This window comes from Lagopus leucura, unplaced genomic scaffold, assembly GCF_019238085.1.
Source record: "Lagopus leucura isolate 7727_CA_CO unplaced genomic scaffold, USGS_WTPT01 Super-Scaffold_100058, whole genome shotgun sequence".
NCBI classification, from domain to species: domain Eukaryota; kingdom Metazoa; phylum Chordata; class Aves; order Galliformes; family Phasianidae; genus Lagopus; species Lagopus leucura.
Genome location: NW_024962304.1, coordinates 73,467 through 87,210, shown reverse-complemented (window position 1 = coordinate 87,210; position 13,744 = coordinate 73,467). Strand labels below are relative to the sequence as shown.

The following is a 13,744-nucleotide window of genomic DNA, read 5'->3' as shown; positions in this document are numbered from 1 at the left end:
GAAAAAAAATCCAACAAAATTGTTGAGGTACAATACAGTAAACAGAGAAATACAGTCTGCATCTCAAGTACCTCTAAGGTAGAGCTAGCTGCCTTTTGAGGAAGGGAGAGGAAAATAGTGCACTATATTGTCTGTCTTTTAAGTCCTTTCATAATTTCTCATTATTGACCATTGTCTAGGACTCCTATCTCCATGTCCCTCTAGACTGACACATTGGCTGCTTTTTGCTCTTTGGACCCCTCAGGGTTGCCAACCTCTAGATTGGGCTGACCAGGATTCCATCCAACCTGGCTTTCAATGCCTCCACAGATTGGGCATTCACCACCTCTGTGCGCAACGTGTTCCAGTGCCTCATCATCCTCTGAGTAAAACATTTCTTCCTAACAACTAACCTAAATCTCTCCTCCTTTCATTTAAAGCCACTCCCCCCTGTCTTGTCACTATCAGACTGTATAAAAAAACTGCAGTGAGGTCTCCCTGGAGCTTTCTCTTCTCAAAGCTAACTAGATTATCTTTAAGGTCCCCTGCAACCTAAGCCATTCTATCATTCTAAGACTCTTTGTCCTAGCAAGATATCAGGTTCTTTCCTACTTTGGACTCCTCTCCCAGACTTTTTTTTCCCTCTGTCCAGATTAGGGATTCATCATTTCAGTTTAAATCATTCTTTTTTGGGCAGAGAACTACAGCTATTCACCCTTCCTCAGAAAGCATTCCTTGGCCCAGTTGGCTGCCTACACCATGACAATATGTATGGTGTTTCTCTTTTGGAACAATCTAGCCTGCCGTATCTGTTTAGCATCTCTAGCCTCTTTCTGCGAGTGCAGTCTAGGGCTGCTGTAAAATAAAGCTTTGGATTGCTTGCAGAGTTGTCTAACTCAGTTGGCAGTCAAGAGTCTGCCTCAGCATTTTAATGGGCTTTGACTGAAAGGATTTCAGAGAACTTCTGCTCCTTTGCTTGAAAACATGCTTTCTTTGTGCAGGACTTTTAACAACTTCCCCTAAGGATTAAATTCACTTTGTGTGGAAGGTTTTGCAGCTACAAGGTAACCTAAGTTTTACTCTGTGGAAGTAGAGGTACATGAAAGTTCTATTTGTTATGCCTTAGGAAATTGACATTTTGTTAATTACTCTTGTCAAGCTGTGATTACCGACAAGAAGTAGATTCTTGGCAACTCACCTGGCAAGCAAAAAATTGACCACTTTCCTCAAACCCTCTTAAAGAAATAGTAGTTCTCTTCAAATTCAACCCGTTTGTAACTTTGCTGAAGAACAAACATTCCCTCAGCTGGCTCAGAGGGAATGCTTGAGAGCAGAATGTAGTCATAAACAAAGCTTATCTCTAGCCCATGTTACAAAGCTTATCTCTAGCCCATGTTACTTTTTTAGAGTTACAGTTTTTAGGAAAATCAGTTTTAGGACTTGAAGTACAGATTAGGTGTTCTATGGTTACCTGCTTGGCATGTTGCGTCACCATCCTGGAAGGTAAAACTACTAAGCTTTCTAAAGGTTGTAACGTCTCCTTGTTTTGCTGCAGATACACTATGCTAGCAGCTGCCAGGAGCATAACATTGGAGAATTCTTACTGCAGCTATTCTACATCTGTGACTTTTATGCTACTACATAACATTTATGTACAGAGTGATACCAGTGGAAAAAGCTGATGAGTGAAAAAAATCTGCACATTCGAGTAACAAAATCCAATTCTGATGGGATAAATACATTCTGAAATAAATGCTGCCTTTGGGGTTTCATGTGATGTTGTAATTTTCAACTTGGGATATCATTCTGTGGACTGTGGTCAGCACACCAGAGGTATGGCATGCTATCCAGAGAGACATAGATAGGCTTGATAAGTCAGCCCAGGTGAACCTCATGAGGTTCAACAAATCCACGTGCAAGGTCTTGCACTGTGCTGGTGAGGCCTCACCTGGAGTACTGCATCCAGATGTGGAGTCCTCGGTACAGGAGACACAGACCTGTTGAAACACACCCAGAATAAGGCCACAAAAATTATTCAAGGGATGGAACACCTCTCCTACAAGGACAAGCTGAAAGAGTGTTCAGCCTGAAGAAGAGAAGGCTCCAAGGTGGCCTGATAGCAGCCTTTCAATATCTAAAGGGGAGCTCCAGGAAGGAAGGGACAGACTCTTTAGCAGGGTCTGTGGTGACAGAACAAGAGGAAATGATTTCAAGCTTAAAGAGGGTAGTTTTTTATTAGATATAAGGAAAAGTTGTTTACAGTGAAGTTGGTGAGGCACTGGAACAGGTTGCCCAGGGACATGGTGGATGCCCCACCCCTGAAGACTTTCAAGGTGAGGCTGGATCAGGCCCTGGGCAATCTGATCTTGCTGTGGATGCCCCTGTTCATTGCAGGGGAGTTGGACTAGATGACCTTTAAACATCCCTTACAACTGTATAGCTTTGTGAAGATTTCTGCTGTGCAGAAGATAAGTAATATGGACATGAATCTCTCTTCTCTCTCTCTCCTTCCTATTCTTTCATATGGGACCAGTGCAGATAAAAAACAGAAAAAGAAAAAAGAGAAAAGAAAAAAAAATGATGGAAATTCATTATGTGGATGGGAGACACATTTGCAAGTGTAAGTGTAGACAGGACTTGAATATATGTGGGATAAGGGGATTGGTTTATCAGAGGTACTTCTTTAGTCAGTAATCAGCACCATCTAACTTCAGGAGGGTAATGTTAAATTTTGTTTTAGTGCTTCATACCTTTTTTTTTTGCTTCCACTCTCTACCTCTGGCAGAAAACTTAAGTCCCTGAATGGAAATACCAGATTGTCCCAAATAACCCATGCAGCAATGGCTGATCTTGAGGATGTATGATCCCTAGTACAAAAGTAGTTCTTCTGATTCTTTATTTTGTGCTGCAAGTGTTGTGCCATCTACACATGGACTTGCCTGGCCTCCATGCTCCAGTACACAAAATTGCTGTTTCCCTCTCCTGTAGATATAAGCAATGGAAAGATAAACGGCTCATGAGCTGAAAGTTAGAGATATTAATGATTGTCAGTCTTGTGTCCTGGATCAAAAGGCAGAGTAGTGACGGGTCCCTTGAAGCAAGCAGTGGCAGTTCTGTGCTCCCTGCTGAGAATGAATCATGTGATCTTCCCATGTTATAAATGGAAAATCTGATAGGAATAGATGGTGCCAAAACTCCTGCATATGCTAATCAATGGTTCAGCTAATGTATGGCAGTAGTAGGAAATTCTTCAGAATAAAAATCATCCTACTGCTTGAAAGGGTAGTGTTTTCTCTTGGAAAGCAAAATTTATTGAATTACGGTACTTAATATTTTAGGTCTTCTGCTTTGTCAGATGAAGCTTTGCTAGAGCTAGCAGCGGTTGATTCAAATATACAGCTTCTGCAATAGTCTGGAGATGACACTACAGTCTTCACTGCCGCTAATCTGGCTGGGGATGACAATTACAGTGATAACTATGTGGGAGCTCCAGCGTCTCAGAAGCAAAGCAGAGCGGATTTTTCTTTGTAGAGAATTTGTTTCATGAACAGCCCAAAGCAGTAAATCAAACACTTCAGTGTTTAACTGATGCAGGTCACCTGATACAATCGCATGACATTTTGCAGTAAAGCAAAGCACATTATTAGTAAAATTGTATTGCTTTGTACATTTTAGTTTTGGAATACATACATATTCATTATTTTGTCTGCTCTTGAAAGATTTAGCAGTTGGTTATTATAGTTAGATAATTACTAAATACATCTTGTTATTCTGCAACTTGAATGAAATGCAAACTTGGTGGCCAGCAAGGAATACTCAGAAAAACTCATCAGTGCTAAACTGAAAAATAATTAGATAGTGCTGCTTTCTGCAGTGCATGATTTCACTCTGGAGTACATCAAACTGAGATGGTATTGCATTTTGTTCAGCACTGATTGTGAGATTTCCTTCAAGGAGTCAAGTATTGGGATGGGCTGCCCAGGGCAGTGGAAGAATCCCCTCCCTGGAGGTGTCTAAGGAATGTGTGGATGTGGGCACTGAGGGTCGTGGCTTAGTGATGAGACTGATCAGTTCAGATTGACGGTTGGACTTGGTAATCTTGAAGGTCTTTACCTCTTTCTGTTTTAATTTTCCTTGGAATCATCATTAGTAAATCAGAAGTGCTTCAATGGCCACACAGCCAATCTCTATGACAGCACCAACATAAACTCTGCCTTTGCAATACAGTAGTATTCAGGGTAGCTCATTAACTACTGGGAAGACTGCTAAAAGTAATGTGTCTGTTTTAGTAGATTGTAGTAGTAGATTATATTTCCTCATTGCAGAAAATGAGCCCATCAGCATATTGTTTTTTCCTTCAGCTAGTACTTCTCAGGCACACAGAACATAACAAGATTCAGGCCAGCATGTCATAGAATCATAGAATCATAGAACAGCCTGGGTTGAAAAGGACTGTAATGATTATCTAATTTCAACCCCCAATGGGGGAGAGGTTGTAAGTTTTGCAGTAAAAAAAAAAACAACAGCTACAGAGCCATAGTCCTTGTAGGAATGGAGATTTGGAGTAGTCACTGAAAGGATGGCATTACACCTGGGTCATTAGGGGTTTTAAAGACAGGAATTAATCATTTCTGAAATTAGACCACATTTCTAGCTAACTGGAACCCTTACTCTCCAAATGTAGGAACAGGGCCAAAAGGCATCAAACTGGTCTAGAAGAAGGCAAGTATATTTTGATTTGCATTGAGTGTGCTGTTCTGGGAAAGATAGTCAGAGGTATGCAGATATTTTTCAAAGTTTTCTTTTTTCCTCCTCCTAGTTACACTGCCAATATTTGGTTTATCTTATACTGACGGTTATTGTTTCATAGGTTAAACTAGCACTTCTCATTTTTTTCTTCTTAACTGACACCTTTTTCTTGTTATGTGTACACACCTTAAAAAAAAGAAAACAATCTTTATAATAATGATCTTGAGTAAAGACCCTGAATCTACAGGGAAGAGTGTTTCTGGTCGCTCTTTTTAAGCAAATACAGAAACATGTAATGAGTTCAGAATTCCTCAGTTCTCATCAGATTTAGCAGAAGCATGACTGAAGCATGCCCTCACCCACTGTAGGGCTTGGAGTTGCTGCAGTGCATCTGCAGGGGAGAAGAGAAGCTTATGAGAACTGCAGATATAAAACCCTGTGATCAGACCATCCACCAATTCCTGCAGCCCCAAGCTGCCCTCAGCCAGCCTGAGGGAGGGAGCCAGCCCCATAGCTCTCCTCTGATGCTCTGCATGAGATTTGATTGAGGATCTGCTCAACACATCAGTTGAAGGCAATTCCTCCCTACAGGTAACTCAACAGACTAGTACCTGTTTCTTCAATGACAAGGTCTTGATGTTTGGGAAAGGCTTTTCCTTGTTTGGTTTGTCTAGTCTGAGCTATTCTCACCCTCAGATGAGCCTTCCACGTCCAGTGCCTCATATATGTTGTAGAGAGGCACCTGGGGGTTGGTAGAGCAGGCAGGGATTTTCGTTTTTATCTTTGAGTACAGACTTGCTTCCATCCTCTCCTTTCCTTTGTGTTCTTGCCTCCAGTCTGACAATTTTTTTTTCCTCAGGTGGGATAAAGGATGTCTTTGGTCTTGTAGTGTTTTGTTTTTTTTTTTTCCTTTGAAATAACCTGTTTGTGCATGCATAGTTTCCCTACTCCTTCTTTTTGTCTCCCATTATACTTTTTAACTAAGTATTTCATCCTGTAGCCTAGCCACAAGGCAAAGCAGATAGTCTATCTCCTCACATTTTACACAGCTATTTTGTCTACTGTTCTGCCATGCTAGTGAAAGGCTCATGCACTCTACCACTGTAGACAGCTGGAGGTCTGGACAACTACATAGGTGGCTCCTAATTCAGTCAGAGTTGCAGTACCCTTCCTGGCAGAGACAGATACTGTGACATTTCTTTGGGTGGATACCAGGACTAACTCTCTGACCTTGGAGGGTGGTAATCCTGCACTTAGAATGTGACAACTCTGTACTCTGAGGGTGATGATCATCTAATGAACATCTCATGATGAAGTTTAACAAAAACGAGTGTAGAGTCTTGCATCTGGAGAGGAATAATTCCATGCACCAGTACAGGTTGGGGGATGACCTGCTGGAGAGGAGCTCTGCAGAGAGGGACCTGGGTGTCCTGGTGGACAACAGATTGGCCATGAGACAGCAGCGTGCCCTCATGGCCAAAAAGGCCAATGGCATCCTGGGGTGCTTTATAAAGAATGTGGCCAGCAGGTCAAAGGAGGTGATCCTCCCCTTCTACTCTGCCCTGGTAAGGCCTCATCTGGAGTACTGTGTCCAGTTCTGGGCTCCCCAGTACAAAAAAGACAGGGATCTCTTGGAAAGAGTCCAGCGGAGGACCACAAAGATGGTGAGGGGCCTGGAGCATCTCTCCTATGAGGAAAGGCTGAGTGAACTGGGTCTGTTCAGCCTTGAGAAAAGGAGACTGAGAGGGGACCTGATCCAGGTCTATAAATATCTAAGGTATGGGGGGCAGAGTGGCGAGGCTGGACTGTTTTGAGCAGTGTGTGGAGACAGGACAAGGGGAAACAGCCAGAAACTGCAGCAGAGGAAGTTCCGCACAAATGTGCACAAGAACTTCTTTAGGTGAGGTGACGGAGCACTGGAACAGGCTGCACAGGGGGGTTGTGGAGTCTCCTTCTCTGGAGATATTCAAGACCCACCTGGACACCTACTTGTGTGACCTGCTGTAGGTAACCTGCTTTGGCAGGGGGGTTGGACTCAATGATCTCTGGAGCTCCCTTCCAACCCCTACGATTCTGTGATTCTCTCTAGCATGCGGGGGACTCTCTGCTCACCTGTTCTGTGTGAACTGCCCACTCAAGCTGCTGTACCACTGTCTTCTGTCTCTCCACGTCCTGTTCCAATCGTTCCCTAGTGGCAGGTTTAATACCTGCGGGGGGTTCAGCTGCTGTCACCTCCTGGCTCTTCCCACACAATGTCAGTGCTTCTGCACCTCAGAATCTGTGCCCTCCCTTCCTCATGGCTTTTTTGCTATGGTTTTATCATTCTGTGAAGGCTCTCCTGGTGTGAACTTCTGCTATGAAGCTGATCCACCCAAAGTCTTTGCTAAAATGGTTGAAACAGCACTTTTGTTGGTTTTTTTAAAACTGCTGCTGTCGTGGTGGTTTTTCCCTAATACAGCATTTTGCTTTTGATTGAATCTAACCTGCAGAATATTAAACTTTGGCATTTGAATGCTTTTTTTGTTTGTTTGTTTTTTGCTATTTTTACTTAACATGGTTTTTTGTTATGGCCAAATGCCACTTCATTTATCTGTTCTCACCAGTTCTTTGTATTCTCTCTCATTTCTCTGACCAGGGCAGACTAGGAATGGACAGAACTGTAGAATGGCTTGGATTGAAAGAGTTCTTAAAGCCCATCCAGTTTCATCACTCCTGCCATGAGTAGGAGCATCTCCCACCAAACCACGTTTCCCAGGGTTCTATCCAATCTCACGTTGTATACCTGCAGGGATGGGTTATCCACAGCTTCTCTGGGCAGCCTATGCCAGTGCTCCATTATGTACAAGTAAAAAAAAAATTTTTTTTTTTAAATATCAACAAATCCTCAATGAAATTTTTATTTTTTTTTCGGTAATAGTAATAGCCCATTGTTAAACACCAGCCAGAGAGTGCTGACATGTAAAATGGACACAACACCTGAAATTGTGAGGAAAGGGGGGGGCAGCTTTGCCCCCCCCTGAATCAACACTGCGTGTAGAATGAGACTGATGTGCCAATAGCTGCTAATGCTTTGTATGTGGATATAAACCTGTTGAGTCTGAAATGTAACTTCAAAACAAATCATTTACAAAGCAAATATTTATGTAGACGAGGAGGTTAGATAAACTTTCCCAGCAGCAAACATTTACAAGTATATTTATGCTGCAGGCTGTAGAGGTAACTGTATTTTGCTTTGCTTTCTTCTGAACTGGTATAAATCATAAATAAGTCAGTTGTCTTCAGTAGGATGCCTTCTCATTTCTGTTGTAGCTCTTTAAAGTTAAAGACTGTGTTTAAACTGCAGTATCTCAAGAGTAGCCATTCTGACCCATGTACACTGTACATAGGAAAATTTTTGGCACTGTAGAACAAACAAAGGCAATGACAGAGCCTTTTTTTTTGAGAAACAGGTGCTATAGGAAAAGGTATCCAAGAGGATACTCACCCCTCCAGGTAAGTTTGGAGAAAAGGACGATCTGAGGAATGTGACCCTACCTTGTTCGAACCATCGGGGCTGCAGCAAAGAAAGGCCAGGGGAGAGGGGGACCTGTGAAGACTCACATGGCATGGGAAGTATCATGGAGACAGAAGGGGTGGCTCTAAACCCCCTGCTGGCTCCAGGCACTCATGTACTCATGTAGCTCACCCATTGGTTCAGGCTGAGACCTTGGAATTCCACTATAGACACCCTTTCTCTTCTGGTTATATTTCTTGATATAAAGTGGAAAACAATATTTTTGGCATCTGAATGCATTACAAGAAAGAAGTTAGGTCGTTTCCTTCACACCCTCCCTATTTCTTTCCTAGTGTATACCTCTGCATACCTTTGAACGAAAGAATGCAGTTCTCTTACACTCTAATAAGGGATATAGCCTCTGTCAAATCCTAGGCCTATGTAAGGGCTGTTCTTCAAATCTTGGCATGTAAATATTATATCATCACGGACAACTTATACTCCAAATTTTTGATAAGCTAATGACAGGTCAGATGATATATGTGCTTATCTGTACACACACACAAAAGTCTTCAGTAGCATACAGCAAATTGCAGAAAAGTTGCCAAGTACTTTGTGGTTATGCTTTATTGCTCAGTTGACATCTTGAGAATAAATTGTTTCATTCTGTATCAGTAGGAAACTTTTCCAGGTGCCTATTCAAAATTCAAAGTCTTTTCTCTTGGGGGAAGAAGTTAAAAGCTACAGGAAGGTCACTGTTTATGTTTTTCTTTTTTTTTTTTTTTCTTTTTTTTAATTACTTTTTGTTTACTTTGAGATTGTGCAACTGTTTTTTGTGGTTATATTCTAGGATCATTCACATATGTACAAGTACAGGTTCATATCTCAACACTTCTCATCTACTGTTTGTGTTTTCATAGTGTCATCCGAAATCCAGGGAGAAAAATCCCTGCTCCAGTGTGCTGTTAGAAAGCGGCATTTCTGTATTCCTCATTATATGTACCATGTGATTTGACCAGCAAGCACACCCTGTCAGAGTTCAGGTTCCATGTTTGAACAGTCAAGACATGCATATGCAGTATATTGTTATACATATTCATTCTTTTTCAAGAACTCATAGATACAAGCTGATGTCCCTTTGGGCATGCTCCGTGATATTTAGGGTGGTCAAGTGCCCACCTACTTCTTTTCTTCATTTTCCACCATCAGCTTCAGTACTGAGATCTCTGAATATCTTTTATCCACTTCTCTTTCCACAATTTGGAAAATTTGCATTGCATATTAGGCCATAGTGAGAAACTTTTGAAACAATGTATGTGGAATTCTGAGGAAGATGTCCTTGCACTTCCTGGGTACAAATGATAAAAGTACTCCGTTATTGCTCCTGTGCTTTTTTTGAGGCAAAATCCTTGAGGCAAAGATACAATTATTCTGTCATGTCCTCAGTGCAAAATTATCAAAGACAGTGTGCCCAGGTGGCCAAGAAGGCCAGTGGCATCCTGGCTTGCATCAGAAACAGTGTTGCAAACAATCACCTGATTGTTCCCCTGTATTCAGCACTAGTGAAGCCACACCTCGAGTACTGTGTCCAGTTTTGGGCCCCTCACTGCAAGAAAGACATTGAGGCCCTGGAACGTGTTCAAAGGAGGGCAACAAAGCTGGTGAGGGGTCTGGAACACAGGCCATATGAGGAGAGGCTGAAGGAGCTGGGAATGTTCAGCCTGGAGAAGAGGAGGCTCAGGGGAGACCTCATTGCTCTCTATAACTTCCTGAAGGGAGGTTGTAGTGAGCTGGGGGTCGGCCTCTTCTCTCGTGTCATTAGTGATAGGACCAGGGGGAATGGTTTCAAGCTACGGCAGGGGAGATTCAGGCTGGACATGAGGAAGTATTACTTTTCAGAAAGGGTGGTCAGGCACTGGAATGGACTGCCCAGGGAGGTGGTGGAGTCACCGACCCTGGGGGTGTTCAAGGAAAGGCTGGATATTGTGTTGAGGGACATGGTTTAGTGGGAGCTATTGGGAATAGGTGAATGGTTGGACTGGATGATCTTTTAGGTCTTTTCCAACCTTAGTGATTCTATGATTCTATGATTCTATAAGAGTGTGTTCATCACTCACCTAATCCTGGTTCATTACCTTATTCTCCAGCTTTCTCCACATTTATGCGTGTATGCAGGAGAAAGAAAATCCATATCCATCTTGTGATAAACACTCAAAGTCAAAAATTTCAGGTTAGGCAAGGATCTTAGTAATAGCAGCAAAGTTTATTTGTTATTGCAGTAACAGGCGCACACCCCTTATTGGCAAGGGAGAAGTTGTGCACCAGTCAGCGAAATTCATCCTGTTACGTACCATAAATTCGACACAAGTAAAGCTCGCCTGGAGCTTGCTCATTGGTTGAGTGGCTCATGCTCACAATCTCCCCGATGATGTTGCTATGATACATTTCCATATAAGGTCTGTTACCAACCTGTTTCTTTGGTATATTTTGTACTCTCCCATGGAGATAGGAGGGCAATAATTCCAAGAATGAGCACGTTTGTTCTGCCCCGTGCTGGGCTCTATCTCCACCCTGCATATTTGCCTTATGTTGTGCCTGGCTCAATTCTACCCCAGTCAGAACACCCCAAATCTTAAATTTTTACTCTTTCTTAGTGGAAGTGCAACTTTCTTAGTGGAAGAATTCTGCGGTTTGGTGATTTTTTGTTGTCAGTATTCCACATAAGAACATCATGGGAACCAGTGGGAGTTAAAGAGTTAATATTCTGGTTCCGTGTACTGCCTTTTATGGGCATTTTAAGTATTCTGGGCGGCATTCCCGGAGGACCTGGCGGACAGAGAAAGATAGATGGCGCTCTGGACCTGACGCCCGGACGCTTCTCCCTCTGCCGCCGCTCAGCCGGCTCAGTTTGCTGCAGAGCTGGGCACGTGCTTTGCTCGCACTTTGGGTACTCTTGTCTCTCTCATTTTGTTTGATTTGGCTAAATTTAGTAAATTACCATTCCTCCTCAGATCGTTGCCGTTGTGTTTTCTCTTTGTTAAAACTATCTGCCAGCTCTCTGCCTTTCCCCCTCTCCTGGAGCATGCCTCTCCTTGTGCCTTGCCGGCCAGATAGCATGGCAAACTGTTTGTACCCCTACCTTTTTTTTTTCTTTCTTCGCTCTTCTGTCTCTCCTATTTTTTTTTTTTTTTCGGGGCCTGTGCCCCCGTCACGGACTTACATCTAGGGATAACCCCGTGACAAAGAAAAACAGCAATTTCACAAGAGGGTTATAAGTTCAGTAAAGGCCTATACTACATACAGAAAATACTGGAACCTTCTACTGCAAAAACACAATCTACCTCTCACAATCTCTCACATCTGTTCATGGCTGCATGCTATTGCAAGGCAGGACTAGTGAGAAATAGCAGCATTAGTAAGCATTTATTATTTGGATGATTTTTGTACCACTAGGCAAGCTGGTGAGGTTTGGCAGGTCATTAATTCTGAGGTAGACTGACTTGGGAGAGTTTTATAGCAGAAGTGCACTCGGTATGGTTAAAGATACAGCTGGTGCAGGAAACATCACAAGAAAACATTAATCCTGTTTTCCTGGAGCAGCTGAATTGTTTTCTTGGAAGAAAACATTTTTAAACCCATCTCTAACTTAACTGTGATCTGAAGAGCTGATCAACAAATAGTTATTACCTGTTGATTACTGAGGAGAAAGCATATGAATATTGCTTTAGGTTCTTAATGCAAGTTACTTAGTTTTTAACCAAGGCGTAGTGCCCATTTTGTTCTGTCACTTTTTTTTTTTCCTTCTCTTGGATCCTTGAGTTACATGAAGAGAGAGTAATTTAGTATGCTAGATACAGCTTACGTTATTTTAGATTTTAATGTAATAACTGTTGAAATGTCGTACGCAGAATCATAGAATTATTCAGGTTGGAAAAGACCTTAAAGATCATCAAGTCCAACCACAACCCAACCATAGTACCCTAACTCTAACAACCCCCTGCTAAATCATGTCCCTGAGCACCGCATCCAAACAGTTTTTAAATGTGCTCAGGGTGGTGACTCAGCCACCTCCCTGGGGAGCCTATTCCAGTGCTTAAGAACCCTTTCTGTAAACAAGTTTTTCCTGAACTACGAACCTAAACTTATCCTGGCACAACTTGAGGCCATTTCCCCTTGTCCTGTCACCAGTGAGAAAAGTCCAACCCAGCTCTTTCTGTAATCACCTTTCAGATATTTGAAGAGAGCAATAAGGTCACCCCCTCAGCCTCCTTTTCCCCAGACTAAACAGCCCCAGTTCCTTTAGTCATTCCTCATAGGGCATATTCTCCAAGCCCTTCTCTAGCCCTTTTTTGGACCTGCTGCAGCAGCTCAATGTCCCTTCTGTACTGAGGTGCCCAAAACTGAAGGCGAAGTGGGGCCTCACCAGTGCCAAGTACAGGAGCAGGATTACTTTCCTAGTCCTGTAATGTAAGCTCTTACAGGAAAGAAAAAGAAAGCTGTTCAATTTTTGTTCACTTAATTTGTGTCTCTCCTCAAGATTTTGTTCAGTTCTGCATAGAAAATGAGATGTCTAAAAATGGAGCTTATTAACCCAACAGTTAATAACTTGTCAGTTATTATAACACTCCTGCTATAAAACTCTCCCAGGTCAGTCTACATCTGATAGAATTAATGACCTGCCAAACCTCACCAGATTGTCTTGTAGCACCAAGACCTAGTCAGTAAACTACAGGTGAAGGAAGAGAGAAAAGAGGTGCTAGGATAGTCTGATGTGAACTCAGAGAGTTTTACAAGGTCAATTTATAGTAGGAACTATGACACTCGTTTTGTCAGAGAGGGCTTTTGAGCTTGACTGCCTGAAATCATGTGCTGAATTAGTACCACAGGCACTAGAATTAATTAATTAATTCACATATGTAACTCAGGGCCTATCTCCGTTAAAACAAATACCAATTGTAAGTATACAGAGCAACCAGCTGATCTGAATCGGAGCTTCTTGCTTAGCTGTGCTCTGCTGAAAAAAAGAATGTTTTCACTAGAGATGATGTACTTGCTTTAAACATTTATATTAACCAGAATGCTTGTATGGGGATTAAGCCTGATCTGTTTTACAGAGTTTATTTACATACGTTTAAATGTAAACAGGGAAGGAGTCATTTTGGGATTACCTCATCAAAAGGGATTGTTGTGACAAGCCCTTAACTTAAATCTTTACATCCTCTGCTGAGACTGTGTCCTCTATGTGCTTCTGATGTAGCAATGGGAGAAGTACTTCACTGCCTTACCCTCCCCAAGCAGACTCAGTACTGATGCAGTCAGAGCAGTATACCTTTATGCTTCCTGATGTGCTGTAGATAAGATTAGCTTTTTCAGTCCCAATTGTTGGCTGAGCTGACCTGACTAATGTTTTTATTGGAAGGAATTAAGGGATAGACAATGCAAAGACCTGCTGTGCCAAGCAGGTGAAATGGACAGTTTGATTTGGAGACACACCTGAACAGAGACAGATGTCTGTCTGTGAAG

At 42.3% G+C, this 13,744-nt stretch overlaps 1 protein-coding gene across 3 annotated transcripts in view; it reads left to right on the top strand.

The window, feature by feature from the left end:
• TPK1 (thiamin pyrophosphokinase 1) overlaps window positions 1–13,744 on the top strand; it is a 187,169-nt gene that overhangs the window by 150,526 nt on the left and 22,899 nt on the right. For 2 of the 3 annotated variants that reach the window (XM_042886506.1, XM_042886508.1), the window contains one exon: window positions 8,178–8,220. The exons of the other annotated variant lie outside the window; for it this stretch is intronic. In XM_042886506.1, the coding sequence (XP_042742440.1) occupies window positions 8,178–8,220 (43 nt within the window). The remainder of the gene's footprint in view (window positions 1–8,177; window positions 8,221–13,744) is intronic. 3 annotated transcript variants of the gene reach the window in all.